Source organism: Danio rerio, chromosome 4 (assembly GCF_049306965.1).
Source record: "Danio rerio strain Tuebingen ecotype United States chromosome 4, GRCz12tu, whole genome shotgun sequence".
In the NCBI taxonomy this organism is placed as follows: domain Eukaryota; kingdom Metazoa; phylum Chordata; class Actinopteri; order Cypriniformes; family Danionidae; genus Danio; species Danio rerio.
In genome coordinates, this window is record NC_133179.1 from 6,085,369 (window position 1) to 6,110,000 (window position 24,632).

At 31.8% G+C, this 24,632-nt stretch overlaps 1 protein-coding gene across 9 annotated transcripts in view; it reads right to left on the minus strand.

Moving 5' to 3' along the window:
• Positions 1-470: 470 nt before the first annotated feature.
• Positions 471-24,632, minus strand: part of tmem63a (transmembrane protein 63A) — an 83,890-nt gene continuing 59,728 nt past the window's right edge. For all 9 annotated transcript variants that reach the window (XM_068219650.2, XM_073946175.1, XM_073946178.1 and 6 more), the window contains 22 exon segments: positions 22,677-22,835; positions 20,620-20,699; positions 19,950-20,025; positions 19,172-19,209; positions 18,886-19,028; positions 16,878-16,929; positions 16,680-16,788; positions 16,035-16,105; positions 15,581-15,661; positions 14,902-15,031; positions 12,612-12,742; positions 12,047-12,229; positions 9,119-9,272; positions 8,371-8,477; positions 7,860-7,946; positions 6,380-6,439; positions 6,108-6,270; positions 4,778-4,883; positions 4,537-4,704; positions 4,009-4,124; positions 1,191-1,244; positions 471-1,089 (listed from right to left, as the gene is read on the minus strand). In XM_068219650.2, coding sequence (XP_068075751.1) covers positions 949-1,089; positions 1,191-1,244; positions 4,009-4,124; positions 4,537-4,704; positions 4,778-4,883; positions 6,108-6,270; positions 6,380-6,439; positions 7,860-7,946; positions 8,371-8,477; positions 9,119-9,272; positions 12,047-12,229; positions 12,612-12,742; positions 14,902-15,031; positions 15,581-15,661; positions 16,035-16,105; positions 16,680-16,788; positions 16,878-16,929; positions 18,886-19,028; positions 19,172-19,209; positions 19,950-20,025; positions 20,620-20,699; positions 22,677-22,835 — 2,409 coding nt within the window. In that variant the 3' untranslated portion in view covers positions 471-948.

A 24,632-nucleotide genomic window follows, 5' to 3' on the forward strand; every position in this document is an offset into this window, starting at 1 on the left:
GTTGATCACTTTTGTAGGCAGATGTCTTTCTAGCTACAGTGGTTTTAATTATTTTAATGTAAACAGTCCCTTTCTGTTAACCTGGTCATGACACTGAAGGTGAACTTTACACAGGCATGATCAGCATGCGGTTTTATCACACTGGACTCATCTTAACACATAAAAGTCTTGTGAGCAGTGTGTATTTTAAGGTTCATTCATGACCTGTTTAACTTCATTGCAAATGCTTCTTATTTCTTGTCTGCATTATTTTCTCTGGACATCATGCCGCAAATACTGAGCTTAACTTTTGTTGCTGCTTTAAATGTCTCTCTGCTTTGGTCTAAATCGCTCTGAGAAACACAGAACAATCAGAAAGCAACAGTGCCACCTAGTGAAGATGTCTTCAAACACACTTTCTGTTCATCCTGTCACATACAGTACTTGTACAACAATACAAAAATGCTAATAAAGGCCACTGAGTCTCGAGCTCTGTTTGTTAATATCAATATATTAACACATCTGTATAAAACTTGGCTTTAAAAAAATCCCAATGCATCACACACACAAAAACGTACAGTTATAAAGTGTGTTAAGTTGTCTCCAACAAGGCACAAGCATCAAGTGTTCAAATAATTTTTGATGTTATATTTGTGCTATTTGGAAAGCGCTCACTGGCAAAGCTGCTTCTGCAATGCAGAAATGTTTGGACTGTGTCTTGAACTGGCAATTCTTTGGTTATAAAGTACTGATTCCCCCGAAAAATCCTTAATATTTGTTATATGGCAGGTTATGATTATTGTTCCTCTGGTCTCTCAGTGTTCATGAAAACATGAGTGTTATTTCCCTTCAGAATCTTTTTCAGTCAATCCCCCTCCGTCTCCAAACTGACCTCTCCAGCTCCTAAATCTGCGAATAACCGTTTCCTCCAGACCAGCGATTGTCCGATACGCTGCCTGATTATTGCTGCTATATATCCGAGTCTGGAGAGCTTTCCTCAGTCCCGATGAATTGTGGACTTATGTCTGTCGTCCCGTATGAATGACTAGGACTGCACTCGTCTGAAGACTCAAACGATGCATCAGGGTTCAACACTTTAGGAAGATAAACCTATGTAAAGTAAGAAAGAAAGGAAAGTTGGTTATTTTGAAATCTATCAGAATTGAAAACAAGATGCGTGATGTCTGGAGGTGTAAAAATGTGAAACTTGCCAATCCGGACGAGTTCTCTGAAACTATATCAGCATCTTCATCTTCCTCTTTAACCTGAACGACACAGATATATATACTGTACACTTAAAAAAATGACATTTGCAGCATGTTCAAACTACTTATTTAAAATGAGCTGAGACAACACAATTCTTTTTGTAGGTTTCAACTTAATTGTTTCATGTTCAATCTACTTACATTCGTAAAAATGACTAAGTTAACTTAATTCCTTCATATTGTCCCAACACAAATCAATTGTGTGGAACCCAGTATTATTTACAGTGTATAACTGTAACATTAACAAATGTTTAACATTTAGCAAATGTTTAAATCCAAAGTGACTAACATTAGTGGAGCCGAAAGGTCAATAAGGATTATTACAGTTGCTAAAACCATACAAAACGGTTAACTGTAACTTGATTCAATTATGCCATAATTTTTTCTCAGTGTATAATTAATTACTTTATGCATTTATCAAATGTTTATAACCAAAGTGACTTAAATAAGTGGAGCCAATGAGCCAATAAGGATAATTTCAGTTACTAAAATTAAAATCATACAAAACGGTTAACTGTAATATATAAATAATTTTCATATATAGATATTTTTAAATTAATTTCATCAGCTAAAGTTCAAAGCAACACCTAAAAAAAGAACTTTTGCTGCTTGTTTAAACTATTGCATTAAATTGAGCTGAAACAACACAATTCTTGAGGTTTTTTTTTTGGTAACAACATAATTGTTAAATGTTCAATCAACTTACATTCGTAAAAACTAATGAGTTAACTTGATTCAATTATGCCATCATTTTTTTCAGTGTATAATTAATTACTTTATGCATTTATCAAATGTTTATATCCAAAGTGACTTAAATAAGTGGAGCCAATGAGCCAATAAGGATAATTTCAGTTACTAAAATTAAAATCATACAAAATTGTTAACTGAAATATATAAATTATTTTCATACTGTATATACACGTTTTTTTTAAATTAATATCATCAGCTAATGTTCAAAGCTACACCTAAAAATAACTTTTGCTGCTTATTCAAACTACTTATTTAAATTGAGCTGAGACAACACAATTCTTGAGTTTTTTATAAATACAATTATAAATTAATTGTGTGGAACCCAGTATTATTTACAGTGTATAATTAATTACTTTATGCATTTAGCAAATGTTTAAATCCAAAGTGACTTAAATAAGTGGAGCCAAAAGGACAATAAGGATTATTACAGTTGCTAAAACCATACAAAACTGTTAACTGAAATATATAAATTATTTTTATATATAGATGTTTTTAAAATAATTTCATCAGCTAATGTTTAAAGCAACACCTAAAAAATAACTTTTGCTGCTTGTTTAAACTACTGAGTTAAATTGAGCTGAAACAACACAATTCTTTGAGTTTTTTGGCGACAACTTAATTGTTAAATGTTTAAACGACTTACATTTGTAAAAACTAATGAGTTGACTTGATTCAATTATGCCGTCATTTTTTTCAGTGTATAATCCAATGAGCCAATAGGGATAATTACAGTTACTAAAATTAAAACCATACAAAACTGTTAACTGAAATATATAAATTATTTTCATATATACATACTTTTTTATGGGTTTTTCTCAACAATAAAACAAGACATTTAAACATCTCAACAACACATTATGACAAAACAACTCCAGGATAACATACAAAACTTAAAAATAATAACAACAGTAAGAAAATTACAAAATAAATAAATAAAAATGAATAAATAAGTAAATAAAAAAGAATAATAATAATAATAAATAAAAAATAAAAGAGAGTTAATATAGAGGATAATTATTTACATACTATATCAAAAGTAGTTCACTGTTTGACCTTGATGTTTTATTTAAGTTCTACAGTATTCTGCTGTCAGGTCCACTTGGTTGCAAAAGTCTAGAAAGGCATTCCAAATGCTATAAAAGTCTTTTAACTTCCCTTTGATTATGTATGTTAGTTTTTCCACAGCAAGATTACAGGACATTTCCTTGATCCCATGATTAGAAGAGAGCCTTTGAGACTCTTTCCAATTTAATGCAATACCGCGCATGGCCTGCAGCAAACTAAATCTAACAGTTTGCGCTTCTTTTTATGCACAACACGAGTGCATATATACATGTTTTTAATTTAATTTAATATCATCAGCTAATGTTCAAAGCTACACCTAAAAATAACTTTTGCTGCTTATTCAAAACTATTTATTTACATTGAGCTAAAACAACACAATTTTTGAGGTTTTTTTTTGTGGAGACAACTTAATTGTTTTATGTTCAATCTACTTAAATTTCTATTAAACAAATAATTTAACTTGATTTGTTTTTGGAACAACAAGAAGGAATTGTGTAGAACCCAAACTGTTTTACAGTGTAGTTGATATTTTCATTTAAAGGGATATTTCACAGAAAAATACAAATGTATTCACTATTTATTCAATCTCAAGAGTTTTTTTTTATTCTGTTGAGAAAAAACAAATAAATAATAACATGGACATCAATGGTTACAGGTTTCAGGCTTCCTTCAAAATATTTTTTTAACAGAAGAAAGAAACTCATAAATGCTTAAAACATTAAGTAAATGATGACAAAGTTATCCTTTTGGGGTGAACTGTCCCTTTAATATGTCAAAAAATAACAAAAACTTCAATAAAAAAAATCAAATCACTAAATAAAAAAAACCTAAATAAAATGACTGAAGCTTAATATATAAAGATAAAAGCTACAACATGGTCTAGTTCAATAGTTAAATTACAACAATCACAGCATATACAGCATTGTAAAGTCAGAACAAGGCAGCTTACATTGTAGTTGTGTGGACTGAGGTATTTGAAGTGTCCAAAGCAGGTGTAACTTATGCAGATAAAGACGGTAATGCACAAAACCACTAGCGTGAACAATGAGGTGCCCGTCATGAAGCCTGCGAGGACACAAATTCAACAAATAAATACTTTATTTACAAACTCTTTCTTGACCCAAAAGAATTACAAAATAGTCTGAGTTGAAGTGCTACAATCAAACAGCTGTATAATATATGAAAATGTTGAGTATTCACGCTGACGTGTTGCAATACTCTTCTTCGGTTTTGAATGATTTATTTAACACACTTCTTTATTGAACACAACACTCAGAGCAAATTATTAGGTTTTGATGTTACTACCAGGAGATAAACTGATTATATTGTTTATATGTACACAATGTTAAAGCACCATGTTTATATTTATTTTGTGTTGATTAATGAATGTAGGTTTTTTTACTATTTAAATAAATAAAAAGGGGAGAAAAATTGGCAAAATGTGTGAACTTTAATCAATAGTGTTAGTGAGCTTTACCTGTCCTGAGCACAGAGAAGAAATAAAGCCAGATCAGACATATGATTGGTGCAGCCAGCGCTTGATTGACAGCTCCCAGGTGAACCTGGCGATCGAGGCGGGCGGGCAGGTAAGCGAAGTACAAGTTGTGTTTGTCCACCAGGTGTTTCAGCAGCAGATACAGCAGACCTGCATAAATGGCCGATATGTTAATTTAAATGCACATGCACTAATATTGCATATACAATGAAAGGAGTCAGACCGAAGGGGACGATGAGAGGACAGACGATGCTGTATGCCATGATGACCGTGAACACACACAGAGTCCATCCATACATCGCTCCGTATTGAAACTCGTACGCCTGATTCTACACAAACACAAGATATCAGCAATACATTCCAGTTAAGCCTACCCAAATATTCTGGTTTATTGTCAACCTAAAGAATGTCAATACTTAATTCAACGATTACAACCTAATGAATAATCGTAACTAAGCATTGAGCATTTATATAAAAGTGATTTTGAATAGTTGGACACAAGCAATACATCACAGAGCCAACAGGGTTTTATTTGCAAACTATATTCACAGTATGAATATTCCGGGTAATTTTCAGACATAACCCAACCTAACCGACTGAAAGAAGTATAAAATAAAATAAAACAAAACAAAATAAATCACAAGATAAACTAAAATAAAATAAAATATAATAAAATTAAATTAAATTAAACTAAATTAAAACTAAATTAAATTAAAACTAAATTTAAATTAAATTAAAACTAAATAAAATTAAATTAAATTAAAACTAAATTAAATAAAATTTAAATAAATTAAAATTCAAATGAAATTAAATTTAGTACATACGAGTAAAATAACAATAAAAATAACCATATTTGACTTACTATGAAAAGATTTAATTAAACATATTAAATTAATCTAAATACCATTGAAGTAAACATTAATTAATATCAAACACTATTGCAATCTACACCATTTAACATATTTCCTTACACTTAATTTTTTACTTTTTTTTTATTTATTTTTTAAGAAAGAAAGAATAATAATACTACTACTACTACTTCTACTACTACTACTACTACTACTGATAATAATAATAATAATAATAATAATAATAATAATACTGACAATAATAATAATAATAATAATAATAATAATAAATACAAAAAATATAAAACACAATAACATCTGAACCTAAACAGTGGACTAGTCACATATTTCCTTACAGGTCACATTAACAAATAAAGATCAGTTTATACAATGTAAAGGCATAAGCACAACCTATTTCCCCAATATTGCAGGTATTTGTCTATTTGTAGTTTTAATGAAACACTCTCCCTATCCAATAACAATTTGCATCTCATTTGCTACACTGATTCAAATATACATAGATGTCTGAAATCCATTAGAATTATTGTGCAATGCTGGCATCCTCACACACAGGACTGACTGTAGACGTGGACAAATCGGTTTTATTTTTAGAGTAATCAACAGATTTGAAACGGACAGATGCTAGAAAATACACAAATAATATGTCTTGAAGCTCGAACGCAAAATGAAAAGTCACAGACTGACCTGTTTAACATATTTCCTCTCAGCAGCTGAACTTGCAAGTGCCAAACGCACAATGTAGAGCAGTAAACCTGGCAACCGCAGCAGCTCCATACCAGAGCCAACCAGAGCCGCCGCGATCACATAATTCACAAAGAACGCACCCTGATCAGCTAGAAACACACACCTGACACACACACACAAACACAATGGAGAGAAAATTTGCTTTTAGGTGCAAGTCCTACAATTATTGTAATTTGGGCAAATAAATGCTCATATCTGGAGAAGTTACTCACTCAAACCTCAGCTGGCCTTCAGACTGCTTATCAAACAACCAGCGGAAAAACACGGCCAAACTGAGAAGAGAGAGAAAACATACAAGTCTGTTTACATATTTAGGTAACACTTTACAATAAGGTTCATTAGTTAATGCATTTACTAACATGAACTAATCATGAACAACACATGTACAGCATTTATTAATCATAATTGAACATTTACTAATGCTTTATTAACATTCGAGTCCATGCTTGTTAACATTAGTTAATGCACCGTGAGTTAACATGAACTAACAATGAACAACTGTATTTTCAATAACTAACCTTAACTAACATGAACAAATACAGTGGTAAATGTATTGTTCATTGTTTGTTCATCTTAGTAAATGCATTAATTAACATTAACTAATGAACCTTAATGTAAAGTGTGACCCATATTTAATATGAGAAGATTCTACTCCCATTGTACCTTAAACAATAATTCATTTGTGGGTATTGATGTGGGACTAATCTGACCTAGACATCACATGTGGATGCAGTTTTTCAGGTTAACATTAATGATTATAATTATGGTAACCAACAATAGGAATGCATGATTTTTGGGGAGGTGAACAACACATTTTCTAACTGAGACTGGGATTTAAAAATGAATTTTTTAACCTCCTGGTTTGCTGTTCTTCCATGTAGGGCTCTGCATTTAAATTTATTAACATATTTGTGAATAATTGTATTGATATGCAATTAATAGTATTATTGATATTAAGGATTGCAATGGTGTATATTACAATGACAAAATAAAATAATATCTTGACAAAATTGACAGATTTTCTTAAGCTCCAGTTTGCTTAGCTATTTTGTAGACCTCCACAATTTGTGACTTGATTATACATATGACTGTATAATAATAATAATAATAATAATAATAATAATAATAATAATAATAATAATAATAATAATAATAATAATAGCAACATGATTATTCATTCATTCATTTTCTTTTCGACTTAGTCCCTTTATTATTCTGGGGTCACCACAGCGAAATGCCACACGAACGCAGGGAAAACATGCAAACTCCACACAGAAATGCCAACTGGCCCAGCAGAGGCTCAAACCAGCGACCTTCTTGCTGTGAGGCGACAGCACTACCTACTGCGCCACCGCGTCGCCAACATGATTATTATTAATCATCATAATAAGCAGTTGTAGTAGAAGTGTTAAGGAAAAAGAAAGAAAGAAAGAAAGAAAGAAAGAAAGAAAGAAAGAAAGAAAGAAAGAAAGAAAGAAAGAAAGAAAGAAAGAAAGAAAGAAAGAAAGATGTATTGTTAAGGAAATGCAATGGTAATGTAATATATACTGAAAATAATATTTTGGGATTTTATATACAATTTTTTTGGTGACATATGGATATATATATGACCGAATAATAAACCAAGAAATTCAGTATTAATATTGTAATACACACAAAAAAAGACTAGAAAGAAAGAAAGAACATAAATACCTGGTGAGGCCCAGCGATGGCAAAATCAACACCATGAAGATCAGGAAGGTGTATAGTTTGTACATCATGCTCATATTCTCACTGGACCTACACATAAACATACACACTATATTAAGCTAACTTGTTGGTGTGTAAGTGACTGTATGTTTGTTTGATGGGGCAGGGTTTTTGCGAGTTTCACAAAGTCAAAAATTAAGACTTTTAAAGACCTTTTAAGCCCGTTATGAATAAAATTTCAGACTTATAGGGCAAAACACTAAGGGTTTTTTTCAAATGGCCAGTGGAAAACATTTTTACTTGCCCCATTAAAAGTCAAAAACTTATTTTTCAAACACATACTTAACAAACACGTTCAAACAAATGTTACTGTAAGAAAGATAAATAAACCACTTATATAAAATGATTTAAGATCTACAACATCATATTCAGTTAATTGAAGACTTGTTGAGGCCTAATTTAAGACACTTCAAAAAAACCATTTAAGACACTTTTTTTAGACCCTGTGGTCTACCTGGTCCAATGAGCTTCTCCCAGTGTAGAGTAATAGACTATAGTGGGCAACAGGGCAGAGAAAGTCCACAGCATCAAAGTGGGGAAGAACTGGCTGATAATGGGACTCTGAAAAACACAACACACACACAACACACACACACACACAACACACACATGCACACACACACACACACTTCACACCACTGCAGTCCATGTGTACACAATAATATACAGTTGAAGTCAGAATTATTAGCCCCCTTGTATATGTTTGCCCAACTTCTGTAAAATAGAAAGATTTTTTTAACACATTTCTAAATATAATAGTTTTAATAACTCATCTCTAATAACTGATTTATTTTGTCTGTACCATGATGACAGTACATAATATTTCACTAGATATTTTTCAAGACACTAGTTTTCAGCTTTAAGAGACATTTAAAGGCTTAACTAGGTTCGTTAGGCAAGTTAGAGTATTTGGGAGTCATTGTAGATCAGCGGTTTGTTCTGTAGACTATTGAAAAACAAATATTGCTTAAGGGGACTAATAATATTGACCTTAAAATGTGTTTTTTAATAAAAACTGCTTTTATTCTTGCAAAATAAAACAATTAAGACTTTCTTCAGAAGAAAAAGTATGATAGAAAATGCTGTGGAATTGTCCTTGCTCTGTTAAACATCATTTGGGAAATATTGGAAAAAGAGAACAGAATTCACAGGGGGGCTGATCATTTTGACTTCAACTGTATGAGCGGAGTCCAGTCACTTACATTGAGATAGTAAATGGGCATGGTGACGTTAAACTTGTCCATGGTGCTGATGATGATGGAGGGCGTTGTGAGGAAGAACAGGAGGACGAAGAGTGCGGTATTCAGCAACACACAGCGCAGCAACCAACGCCAGCCACGAACTGATAAATTCTCCCTAAAAAGAGCACAGGATTATGACAAGCAGAAGTGCAAATGGTCAGTTCATCTATTAAAAGTCATCTGCAATATAGACAGATTTTGCATAATGTTGCTAGGTATGTGCTCTGTGGAATCAGTTTTATTTTTCAACAAATAATACTCAAACATTTTTAATTTTAAACAAATAAACGTTGGTAATCAAAGCGCATGTTCAGCTCATTGAATTCATGCAAAAAAATCTGGGAATATTTTACTTATTTCTCCATTTCGGTTTTATTTTTGCTAAAATGGAAACATAAAAAATTGAAAATGATTAGGAATCCATGAACGATTTTATTAACGTTAAAACTGAAATATTGTAACCAACTAACTAGTTGACTACTGTAACAAACCTCTGGTCCACAAAAAAGCATGCATGTATACCAGATGTGGGTAAACTATGGCCCCCGGGCCATATGCGGCCCGCTGAACACTTTCATTTGACCCGCGAGGGTTTTTTTTAAATGCTGCTTCTGAGTAACGGTTTGGTTTCAGAATTAGTAAATTAATGAAGCAATACAAGTGAATGCCATTTGATGGCAGTATTGCACGCAGTACAGTTAGCGCAACCAGTAGGTTGGCAGGTCCGGATTGGCTAATCGGAAGAATTCCCGGTCCTTTTTTTGGCCGCGAGGGCCGGTGTCCCTAGCTCCAGAATCTGTTGCTCTTAGCAGTCACACTTTTTAAAAATAATTTATTTATTTACTTGACCACAGCCTTCTTATTCATTATTTTACCGCAGCTCTGCTCCCTGCAGGTTAATGATGATATAACTAGATAAGTCACCATTCAATGTTCAGCTGTTGTGGTACAGTGAGTTAGCACGTTAGGTTATGATGCCGCCAACCCGGGAAATATAATACTGTAAGGGTTGTTGAACATTTGAAGTTCTAAAACAGCGGTTTTCTCAAAAAAAGACGTGATAGTGTAATTAGAAACTGAATTGGAAATAACCTTATTTTAATATAGTCAGTGGTAAACTGAGGTGAGCCGGTCTAAGGCTTGAAACTCCAGGGCTGAAAAAGAGTCCCACTCTGGCCCTGCACTCTGACATATTAAAATGCACTCGACCATTAATGACTGAAAATGAATCAGGCAAAAAATGAAAAATGGACTCTGAATGTTGTGTGTTTAAGGAAGAATGGAGTAGTAGCATATATAGTATAGTATAGTAGTAGCAGAAGTAGTAATGGTGTGGTTGTTACAGTAGTAGTAGTCGTTGTTGGTGTAGTAATATCAGTAGTAGATGTTGTTGATGTAGATGTAGTAGAAGTGATTGTAGTAGTAGTAGTAGTGGTAGTAGTAGTCGCAGTAGACATTGTTGTATTAATTGTAGCAAACGCTATAGTAGTATCATTAGTGGTAGTTGTTGTATTAGTATCAATATTAATAGACACTTTATTAGTAGTAGTCGTGGTTGTGGCTCTAGTAGAAGCATTAGTAGTTGTAATATAAGTAACTTTCTGTAGTAGTAGTTGGTGTAGCACTTGTGATTTATTATTATTGTTGTCAGTTATTACTGTTGTCCTTTCTCTCTTTTTACTCTCATATTTTCTATCATACATTAATAAGCATTGTTGTTACTCCCTACCTCTGACTTCTTTCTATATGTTTTATCTATATCTGTGACACTTGCTTCATTTATTGACTGTTATTGTTCCTAATGTATGTACTCTGACCTCTCCACCAAGTTACCTTTACATGCATACACACACTCACACGCACACACTCACGCACATACCAGTACCTGACTATATTGTTGATGTTTTTGTTTTGTTTTTGTTTTGTTGCTTTGTATTTGTTATCTGTTGATGTTTTCTTGTATTTGTATGATTTTTGCATATTCTAATAAAAAAATAAAAAATAAAAAAAAAGGAAGAATGGACAACAAAATACTTCTTCACCAATATCGGACAGAAAGCGGTTTGTCTAATATGCCAAGGAAGTATTGCTGTTTTTAAAGACCACAACCTAAGTCGGCATTTTTCATGCAAACATGAGATTTTTTCTATCAGACAATATCTTTTCTATTGTCCACTGTAAAAATTATTACATTATTATTATGATATTTTATAAGGGATTTTTTTATTGTTTGATGATGACTGATAAGTAAATATATAGAGCAGTGCAAATTAATTTGACTTGTAAATATGACTCAATAATAACTATTAAAAATGTGTGTTAATGTGACATGTTTCTGTCCGATATTACATGTTCTATGCACACTGCCACTATAAATAAACCTGATTTTTTTGAAGGATTTGACATGTGGCCTCTTCACTTGGTTTGCAAAACTTGAAGTGGCCCTCGGGTCTAAAAACATTGCCACCACTGATGTATACTATAAAAATAATATTAATAACTTTTTAAAAAAATAAAAGTGAATTAACACAAGCACACAATTGCATTATTGTTATTCAGCGAGGCAATTCAGCGTACTCCTCCATGTCTGAATGTGCTTCTTGTACATGAAATTTCATGAACACAGATAACAAAATCATAAGAAAATCTGAACTGAATCTGCAACTCTACATATAAGAGCATTATATTCATAAGGACATCAGTGACTACATTTGTTAATTTTGTTTCACTCACATTGATTTCATTCTGATAATGTACATTTCTTATATTGCCCCATAATATAAGCCAGTTTGATAGAGTAAAAACCATTGCATTTTCTTTTAAGTTCACGTTTCACTCTGTGTTTTCCAAAGAGGACACAGGATCCTGTGTATAACGAATATGACATACCAGTAGATATTATGCGGGTGAGATGCATAATTCACTTTCCATTTCGGCACCCCCAGCTCTGCACTTCTAGTGGACGGCTGAGGCTCCCGGCCACACCCACATTTAATCCCCCTGCTCATTTCTTCTCCAACCACACCCCTGGCTCCGCCTCCACACTCAAGAGCGTTGAAATCTTTCAGAATACTGTGAGGAAGAACAAATGACATTCAAATGAATCAACAACCAAATTAACTGAGCTACAATTCCTGAAAAAAACTGGCTTAAAAATATTGCTAGAAAATAAAATGCCCAGATGTTCCTTGACATTTGAAAAATAATCTTGTTTTTTATTATTTATAAATTTTTTTACTATCTTATTATCATTATTTTTACAAAGCTCATAGTAAATTATTCTTCATCAGATTTTATTTTTGAGAGAGTTATGATTTTACTGTCATATCAGCAAAAAAAAGGCTGTCTTATGGCAAAAACAGATCAAATTTACAGCATTTTATATATATATATATATATATATATGACATCATTTTCTGAAACAGGAAGATCAGTCTGAGCGTGAAGCACTTACTAAGTGGCCATATACTCATTTTGCAGGGTGACGAAAGCCATGCCCAGGGGATGCAGCTCTCCCTGCTTCAGTCTCACTTCCTCTTCATGTAAAGCAGCTTCTTGTGAGCTGTAGAACTCTATAGCGTCAACCTACACACAATAAACACACATTTATAAAGGGAACTTTTGCTTTAGTGTATGCGTGTTGTTTGAGCATGAAAAAGGTTGCTCCCAAGGGAGTCATTCTCCATATCAGTAAGCACTTTTTCTGAACTCCCTCAAATGCAGTTCTGAGTACAGGAATGTGATATTACAAATTTAAATCATTCTTGTCTACGGGGACGGAGAATGATAGTTGTGTTAGTAGTGCTGTCCGCATAGATCTAACACTCTGATACATGTGATTTCTTTGCCGAAGGTTTACATATACAGTTGAAGTCAGAATTATTAGCCCCCCTGTATTATTCGCCCCGTTTATTTTTTCCCCCAATTTCTGTTTAACAGAAAGAAGATTTTTACACATTTCTGATCATAATAGTTTTAATAACTTATTTCTAATAACTGATTTATTTTATCTTTGCCATGATGACAGTAAATAATATTAGACTAGATATTTTTCAAGAAACTTTTATACAGCTTAAAGTGACATTTAAAGGCTTAACTAGGTTAATTACGTTAACTAGGCAGGTTAGGGTAATTAGGCAAGTTATTGTATAACGATGGTTTGTTCTGTAGAATATCGAAAAAATATATAGCTTAAAGGGGCTAATAATTTTGTCCCAAAAATGGTTTAAAAAAAATTAAAACTGCTTTTTTTCTAGCCGAAATAAAACAAATAAGACTTTCTACAGAAGAAAAAATATTATCAGACATACTGTGAAAATTTCCTTTCCCAGTTAAACATCATTTAGGAAATATTTAAAAAAAGAAAAATAAAAATCAAAGGGGGGCGAATAATTCTGACTTCAACTGTACCTGCACAGGCATAACCAACATTATTAGCGAAGCCTGAGGAACAGATCTGTGCAGTTCCGAGACAGCTTCTATCCAGTTACAAAAGGACTTTAGAACAGGACAAAACTTTAAAGGGGACCTGTTATGCCCCCCAACATGTAAAAGGTCCTTGTTATCCCTAAAGTGTGTATGTGAGGTTTCAGCTCAAAATACCCCACAAATATGTTTTATAACTCTTTGTGTTTAACCCCCTTATCAAATGATTTTGCACAATAGGTGCCCTATAAAATATTACTGATAGCCAGTGTGAGCTAAAAATGTTAGTGTGATCTGTCACACATCATAACTATAACATATTTACTTTTTTATTGATTGCATCTGTGATTTTAATTGGTTTACATTTTTAATATATATATATATATATATATATATATATATATATATATATATATATATATATATATATATATATATATATATATATATATATATATATATATTTTTTTTTTTTTTTTTTTTTTTTTTTTTCATATTTATGAATCATAAATGTATTAATTAATTTATTTATTTAGGTTTTTTATAGTTTTTTTTTCTGCCGCTAAGATGTTTTTCATAATTTTTTTTTCTTTCTTGCAACAATTTCGAAACTTGCTGCACTGATTATTTGAAGTTGTGCATTCTGGGTGCTTTTAACATAACATTGTGCACATTTGACACCTGATGTAAAAACAATGCAACGTGGTCTATCTGTGTGTAATGTCAAAAAATTTATCAGGAGTTTAAAAAGTGACAAGACTTTAAAACACATGCAGATGTGTTGTTGTAATGGACCCTTTTCACATTTCCCAGTATCAGAAGTGGTTATAGTTTGGTAAACTTAGAGCACAGTGAATGGGAGACTACAACAAATCCTTATTTTACAATCCTATTTGCTGAAATAATAAAAGAAAAACTCAACGATGGATAATGTCAGATTAGCTGTACTGCCCCCATAGACGCTCCATTAGAAACACCTCGGATAAGCGGTAATCAGTTTTTTGTAATTTGATGCAAAGATGATATAATACAAACATAAACACATATTAATGTTCAAAAGTTTGTTTAAAATATTAAAAACTTTCAAGGATTTAAGATGCTGATGAATGTTAAATGCATCATAACAGTCTTGTGAAATGGGACCATAAAGGCCTCATTTGCATTTGAAGAGACAAACACTGTGACTTTGCTTTATTAATACATGAATTAGGTGGTATTTTAAATCTACACAGAGACGAACTGGGGGTCATACAAGACTTATATTGCATAATGTAAATAAGCTATTAAGCCCAAAAAACACTTCTTGTTGTTGTTCTTACCTCTTCACAACCCTGACAGCGTTGGCAGCAGCAGCATAAATGGCTGCATGGACGAGGGTTAATGAGCTCACGTCGTCCCAGTTGCTGCAGTATCCTATTGTAATGCCGCAGGTTCTTTTCAGCCCGTTTTCTGTCACAAAATATCATATTATTATACTATAAAAGAGCGAAAACAAGAATTCAACTTGTTGTGAAGGAAATATTTCTTATTTTTATTTAGTTTAACTTGATGTACTTAATACTCTGACAACAATATATATATATATATATATATATATATATATATATATATATATATATATATATATTACATTAAGTATAGTTTACAAAAGTATGCATTTTGTAAAGCATTTATTAATGTTAGTTCAACATTATTGCATCATTAAAATCCAAAGTTGTGCTTGTTAACATTAGTTAATGCACTGCGAGTTATTTCACTTAAATAACATTAACAAACATAAATAAATGCCATAATAAATGTATTACTAATAGTATGTTCACATTAGTAAATACATAAACTAATGGAGCATTACTTTAAAGTGTTACCTATTTCATTAATCGTAAAATTAAAACATAATACTAATTCAAACTGCACTAAAATTACATTGGATCATGCATGTCTGTGAGAAAATGATTTGTTTTTTCTATGAAAAATATCAGGGTAAATTGTCCTTCTCACCTATTTTTGTTCACATCAATCAGTTTGGCAACATCATAGCACAAGTTAACACTAGTCACGTGACATGACGGGTAGGCCTCCCTGCAAACACACACAATAAAGACATGTTCAGGCCTTAAAGGTTAAAGTCCTTCATTTCTGTATATTAGAGGCACCAAAAGGAAAGATCCAATTATTTTTATGTCATGAAAAAGAGGCGAATATTGATTATTTCCTAAATTATACTTCTATTATACCTCTTAATTAAGTATAATCTATATCTGTAATGTCAACCAATAGGTCTTCTAGTTGGTAAGTAACACTGAAATTCTGGTACAGCAAAAATAAAATACAATTAAGATTAATTAATACAGAAAGCAACAAACAACACAAAGATAGCATAGAAAACTGGTCTGGATGAACAGCTACAAATACAGCAGAGTGAAGGAAGTCCCAAAAAAGTGCTTCTACTTACATAAAGTGAGTTTTTATACTGTCATCAGTGGATGTTCTGGGTAAAGGCCTCACAAACAGGGTGTTTCTGACCTACGGAAACATAAGCCAGTGTTAGACTGACAGTAACCAGCTTGTATGTACAGTGGTGTGAAAAACTGTTTGCCCCCTTACTGACTTCTTGTTTGTATTTTGCATGTTTGTTACACTCTAATGTTTCAGATCATCAAATTCATTAAAATATTAGTCAGAAATAACACAAGTAAAGTTTTGAAATGAATTTTTGTTACTAAGAGAAAACTAAATACAAAACTACATAGCCTTGTGTGAAACTAAGGAGTTGGAGGCCAAACACTTTCACACCACTATATATATATATATATATATATATATATATATATATATATATATATATATATATATATATATATATATATATATATATATATATATATATATATATATATATATATATATATAAAAGAAAGATGATGATGATGATGATGAATTTTTATTTTAGGTCATGTCAGCAACAAAGGCTATTCTCATGGCAAGAAAGTTTCATTAATAAATATACAATTAAAAACAATGAATACATAAATTTAATAAGATTTTTAGCGTTGATACATGATACACTTTTTCAGAAAGATATAGCAGGATGGCATACAATCTCTCTCTTGGTTCCCTTCATTTTCGAGGTGTAGCGCCTCAGCAGGAACACCGTGATCATCAGATACAGAACTGCAAACACAGTGTGCAGCCAAAGCAGCTTATCACTGAAAATACATCACATAAAATACAGTTCAAACAGACACACAGATGCAGGGCATACAGATATGTGCTCATGGACATGTGCAGTACATACTCATGCTGAAGATTCCCTATGGTGGTCCGTCCAAAATTGTAGGGATCAGTGCCTGGAACACAGGGGACAGTATTAGTTTTTCTTTCTTTAGTAGAGAAGAGCACAGTTCTAAGAAAAGGAACTTGAAAATGTGTCATATGATTGCAGTACATGAGGTTATAAACCACCGTCAGCCTTTCAATACCTAGTAAGCTGCCCAGAAACACAGTTTGTTCCAAACTATATTACACACTATAAATTCATTTCATACACTGACTAAATTGAATTTTTGGATCACAACATATTCTATTCTATTCTATTCTATTCTATTCTATTCTATTCTATTCTATTCTATTCTATTCTATTCTATTATTCATTCATTCATTTTCTTTTCGACTTAGTCCCTTTATTAATCTGGGAACTGAATAAGCTAAGTTGGCCGAAGCGTATGTGTTTGAATGAGAGTGTATGGGTGTTTCCCAGTGTTAGGTTGCAGCTGGAAGGGCATCTGATGCATAAAGCATATGACGGATAAGTTGGCGATTCATGCCGCTGTGGTAACACCTGATTGAAAAAGGGACTAAGCCGAAAAAAAAATTTATATTTCTTTTTATTATATTATATTATATTATATTATATTATATTATATTATATTATATTATATTATATTATATTATATTATATTATATTATATTTTCATTTTTTTCAAGGTCGTTCATGTACATTTTCCTATCAAAAATCCATATTATTAATAGTATTACTAATTACATCTTAAATTTAATTTACATTACATCTTACACTAAATACATTTAAATGGTAAATAAACGTACAAATTATTACAATTATTATTATTATTATCATTTGAAACTCGTGATTACATTTTAATGTAAATTACAAAATTAAAAATAAATTAAAAAAAAAAAAAAAAGTCTCTTAAAATTTTTTCAAGGTTGCATTTTCATATTTTAAAAATCCATATTATTAAAAGTATTACAATTTATATTATATATTAAAATGGAAAATATTTTTTATTATTATTATTTTATTAATAAAATAAAAATCTATTTTTTAAAGTATGACAATAAATTATGCTAAAAAAAAACTCTATTATCGTTAATTTCAATTTCTTATTTCAAATCAAACTTTTTTTTATATTTTTTCTGGCTCCGAGAATATTTTAAAATCAAAAAGGCAAGAGGCATAGAATTATTCTATTGCCACCATATTTCTCATATTCAATTTTCTTGATCTTTGTATTGAGTATTATTCAAGTTTTCTTTAGCAAGCACATTAGCTTTCCAGACAGTGAACATTGAGAAAGCTTACTAGGTTTATTACTAGGTTAACTACAGTATAAGGGATTCTCAACACTACACTGAATTAGATGTATGTTGATATATAAATTTACATGTACATGTGTGAGTACTTATTTTTATATCCCAGTGGGGACGTAAACCTGAATGCACGCAGACTCATGGGAACTTGTGTCACACTGGGGACCAAAATTGAGCATGCATAAAAATCAAACAGAATGAAGTACTTTTACAATGTAAACATGAAGGCTGTTTCCTTTTTTAGGAAGTTGGATTATTTTGGTTAGGGGTTTTAGGGGTAGGGGTATACTTTATATCGAAAGTCATTGAATAGTTTTTGTTTGCTTTTATTTTCTATTGCATAACTTCTGTTTCCCTAAATATTATTAATTTGTTATTGTTGTCAATATTTTAAGGTCATAAGTGGTTGTCCAAGTATTTCACTGCATATCATATGAACTTAAATTTGAAAAAGGGGAAAAAATATATACGGTTTGTATAGTAGAAACATCATTATGTCTATGAGAGTCCCTACCCAGATATAGGAACATGTGTGAGTGTGTGTGTGTGTGTGTGTGTGTGTGTGTGTGTGTGTGTGTGTGTGTGTGTGTGTGTGTGTTTGTGTGTGTGTGTGTGTGTGTGTGTGTGTGTGTGTGTGTGTGTGTGTGTGTGTGTGTGTGTGTGTGTGTGTGTGTGTGTGTGTGTGTGTGAGATACCCAGCAGATCCCCGGATAGATTGACTGGCAGGATGATGGACACAGACAGCACACAGATGATCAAGAGCAGAGTGACCAGATGCTTCTGAAAGGACAGATAATGCACTGCGTCCACACCACATCTCTCCTGCACCAAAGTCTCACTAAACACACAAAACACATAGAACAATTTCACTTCTCTATTTACTTTATGAACTCTTTCTTGTGAAACCTTCCTCATTTGTGGTCAGGAGTGCATTACAATAACAACAGGCTTAAGCTGTATGATTGTTTGAGTGTCACTTACTCCATATTAACGATAAACGTGAGCCAGGAGCAACAACCCTACAGGAGAGAGAGAGATGGTTGAGTTTATTGCCATATTAGCTTCTCTGGCTGTCATGGCAAAAAAAACAAGTCAAGTTTACAACATTTTATAAATGAAGAGTTCAGATGCAAAAACCTCTAAGAGCTGTCTGAAATTTCCATCGAAAATGAACATTATTCTAATCCCCCTTTGTTTATGTAAACATATTTCACTTTAAAGACCAGGAAAAGGACTTATTCTTTACCATAAACGTGACGTTACTGAACATACAGACACGAGCCTGATAAAAATGCTGATTTTAGAGAAAAATTTCAGACGGTTTTTACATCTAAACATGTCTTCAAATCTTCAAGCATCACTTTTCTATAATTATAAACATATTTTAACATTATAAAAAGTCACTAAAATCAATAAAATATACAAGTAATAAGTATATAATATAAATAATATGTAGGATAAAGTACATAAATATGAAATAATAATAATAATAATAATATAAGGTTTACTTTTGACTTAAAAAGTACAATTTTGGAAGGATTCACATTTAAAAGGTCTCTCCAGATATAAATCATTGTCTGATAACATTACAAATAGGGTATTGCAATATAATATGTTTGGTTTCTTTTGCAATATTGGCATTTTGGAGGTTCTTCTTAACCCTACAGGAGATTAGGAAAATGTTTCATTGATTTGATTAGTGAATTATGTTATTACTGATGTCACATTAGATAAAGATAACGAAGAGTTTTACCCTCACCTTCTCATATTCAGGCTCCTCAACAGACATGGATGACGTCAATCTACTGTAACGCCGTTTTCTACCATCGCCAAACCTGCAGACGCCAATATAACATAATATAATACAATATAACATAACATAACATAACATAACATAACATAACATAACATAACATAATATAATATAATATAATTTGAATTTAATATAACACAATATAATATAATAATACAATATATCATAATATAATATAATGTAATATAATATTATAATATAATATAATATAATATAATATAATATAATATAATATAATATAATATAATATAATATAATATAATATAATAATACAATATATCATAATATAATATAATGTAATATAATATTATAATATAATATAATATAATATAATATAATATAATATAATATAATATAATATAATAATACAATATATCATAATATAATATAATGTAATATAATATTATAATATAATATAATATAATTTGAATTTAATATAACACAATATAATATAATATAATATAATATAATATAATATAATATAATATAATATAATATAATATAATATAATATAATATAATATAATATAATATAATATAATATAATATAATATAATAATTTTAAGCTGCTCATTTTATGTAATGTTTTTGAATCAGAACTACTGGACATCACATACACATCAGTCTCCGCAACAAGAGCGAGTCTCCCATAATCCCACAGTTTTCTTCTGATCAGAGTGAAGATCGAAAGCAGCAACTGCAGGGAGATACAAAGGTATCATCAGCCAATCAAATCAAACCACTCAAAATTGTCAGATGCATTTAGCTTTAGTTTTTGTTCCCATGTAGAAGAAAACCCAGTGTAGAAGAAGAATCTTTGGTATCAGTAGAGTCTGAGAACAGGGAACGTTTCAATACAACTCCAAGTGACTAAATGTTATAAAGTGAAATTACAGAGAAAATGGTACTTGACTGTAAGTTTAGTCATTTAAGAAAGATATACAGCATGCATGACCGATTATTTGTGTTTATGGATAAGCACTAGGCATGGGCTGGCATGATTCTGACAGTATGATAGTCTTGGATAAAAATATCACGGTTTCACGATATTGATTACTAGTCTAAAATATGTTCTTTTATTAAAAATCTGCCTAAAATACAACAACTTTTTCCGCAATGAACACGTTATATTTTATTTTAAGAAACATTTAAAATATTTAGGAACAGTAAACATGTCAGGTTAAATAAAAGGTTTTTTTTTTTAGATATTTCTTTTGGATATAGAGAAAGCCACTGCATTGTTGTAGTAAGTAAGTAAGTAAGTAAATAAGTAAGGTGTATTCATATAGGCCATATATTGTGTATTGCCACACACCCAAAGCACGGCACAATCATAAGGGCCCCTCCACACGACCACCAGTGTGCAGCATCCACTTGGATGATGCGACGGCAGCCACAGGACAATACCTCCAGTGTGCTCACCATACACCAGCTATAGATTGAGTGGAGAGACAGTGATCGAGCCAATTTGGTGGATAGAGATGATTGGGAGGTCATGATCGGTAAGGCCCAATGGAGGGAATTTGGTGAGGACACCGGGCTTACACCCCTACTTTTTACGAGAAGTGCCATGGGGTTTTTAAAGACCACAGAGAGTCAAGACCTCGGTTTAACGTCTCATCCGAAAGACAGCACTCACTAACAGTATAGTGGTAAAGACGCAACATGAAAGGGAAGACTGCACACACAATGCTGCTTAAGAAAATATATAAAGATTTTATTTCCACAATGATTTTCTCGAACAAAATTGGGCTCTTTTTTTCAACTTTAGGAGCTGACTAAGCCAAAACAATAAACAAAGCAATCTTAATTTAAATCCCCTATAAAATTTCCTATTTTCAGCAAAAGTTAATAAAATAAAATACACTTTCTTACCTTAATCCCTTGTCAACAAAAACAATCAAAAGTACATAGCCTTCAGTGTACTGGGGCATTAGGACTCACACGGACTGCAGGTTAAGCGCCCCCTACTAGCCTCTCTAACACTGCTTCCAACAGCAACCTGGTTTTCCCATGTGGTCTGCCATCCAGATACTGACCAGACTCAGCTTTAATGAGTAACCGGTCTTGGGCTGCAGGGTGATACGGCTGTGGCTGTTCAGGTCTAGTATATGCTTGTATGTTGGTTTATAAGCAATTTGTTTATCAAATGTTTACTAAATCATGGGCTGACCAGTAGCTTTTGAGTAGACGGTCCTTTTCTGCTGGATATAGTGTTAACTAAATTAAACAGTCCCTAAAAACACCTTACATATACAGTGGAAACAGTATAACAGAAAACTGTAGAAGCTTTAAAACTTTGACCAAAGCATTACCGTCCCATGCCGAGTACGAAATTACAGAGAAAATGGTATTTGAGTGTAAGTTTAGTCATTTATGAAAGACATACATTTTGCATGATACTGTAGATCATCTGTGTTTCTGGATTAGCACAAAACTTTATCTTAATTTACCGTTGCATACCGTGCATTGGATGGGGTCAATAGTCAATAGGAAAATAATGACAAGCTACAGACTTAAACACTACACAACACTAAATGAATTGTTGTGGTCAGCACCGCCTCAAGTGAAGCCATGAATTAGTCGTAGACAATCAATAGTTTCATGTTTTAGTCTGAAAGCACAAATTGTCAGCGATTTGCCTCACTTAAAATGAGTCTACCCCAGAACTCACTATGAAGACTGTAAAGTCAAGCAGCAGAACGACAGGAATTCCTCCAAAATTCACTCCCTTCAGTACGGTGCTCTGCGTGGAACTGAAGCAGCTAGTGTTGTCCAGACGAACAGTGCTGTTATTCACCGACTCAGAGAGCTGCCCCCACCAGGAGGACATCTGGAGAAGAAACAGGTACAAACATGATTTTTACTTCATGTCACAAATCACATGGCTGAGATTCTGCTGCCTCTGGAATTATCTGTTTGCTCATCTTTATTTATTCATCTTCATTTTTTTTCATTCGCATTGACAAGATAAATTAATTAACATTGTGTAGAATGTAAGATTGCATTCATTCAAAACACACAAAAATGTATAAAAAACACAATTAATTTTAGAAAAAGACTGTATCAAAATTATACTGTGTTGAAAGACCAACATTAAAAATTCAAGAAAAAAAGTTTAGCTTAAAGGGGCTAATAATTTAGATTTTTTAATTTAATTTAGAAAAAATGTAAACTATTTATCTTAAATCTATATTTATTCTAGCCGAAATAAAACAAGTAAGAAGAAAAAACATTGTCAGACATACTGTGAAAATTTCCTGAATCTGAATTATTTGGGAAATATTTAAAAAAGAAAATAAATTTCAAAGGGAGGCTAATAATTCAACTGTGTGTGTGTGTATATATATATATATATATATATATATATATATATATATATATATATATATATATATATATATATATATATTTATTTATTTATTTATTTATTTATTTATACAACAGTTCTGTCTGGTTCTCAAATCTGATTGGCTGATAGCCGTGAGATATTCTGCAATATCAGAACTCCTACAGCCTCTTTACCCTTTGTGTAATACTCCGCACACATACAACCAGCAAAAAGCAGACACAACAGATCTAAAGTTTAAAAGATGCACACTCAACTGTTTAACTGTCAGCTTATGATTTGAATCCGGAAGAAAGTAGTTCCTCATCCAAAAGGGTTTTTAAGACTATCCATGTTTGATTTTGTATTTATATACACAATTATGCCGTCAAACTGTTGTATAAACGCAATATCACACTCGTAGCAGTGCGATATGGCTCGTCCTGCGGCCTCGTGCCAACACACGCCTCCCACCAGTGCCGATATACAGCCATATCGCACTGCTACTCGTGTGATATTGCTCATATATATATATATATATATATATATATATATATATATATTTTTTTTTTTTTTTTTTTTTTTTTTTATATATATATATTTATATATATATATAATTTCAGTCATTTCTAAAAATCAAATTAGGGCTGCACAATATATCGTTTCAGATATCGCAATGTTTACATCCACAATATTCATATGTCGAATCAAGATTATAGTTAACCAGGAGTAATAGTGGAAAATAATTATGCTTTGCAAAGTCGCTGCAAAGTTTAATCATATAGTTACTGAATGTTTGTCATTTGTATGTGTTTTTAGGGCTTGTGACTCCCTGAGCATTTCAAGCCAAATAAAGCATACATACACATGAAATTATACTGTTTGCAACTTAAAAAAAAAAGATTAATTGTAATTATGTACACCATGTTTACTAGGGCTGAACAATATATTGCTTGAGCATATTTCGGAATGTGTGTATTAGATTGTTTAACAAAGATTGAAAGATATTATAAAACATTATTTATTTTTTAGTCATCTATGCAATGACCATGTTATTTTACATCTGACTGTTGTGTAGGAAGAAAACAGGTATTGCTGTCTAATTTCTCTACTTGAATACTGTTTGACTCCCCAGAAAACCACAAAGCACCGTTTATTTAACTTTTATTTTTGCTCTGCCGTGTTTATATGCTTTTAAATGTTTTACATTTTATGCAGACGCACCACATGGAAGACTTGATCATCACAGTCAATCTATCAAATCAGATGGAACTATTCAAATCATCTGGTGTATATTGCAAT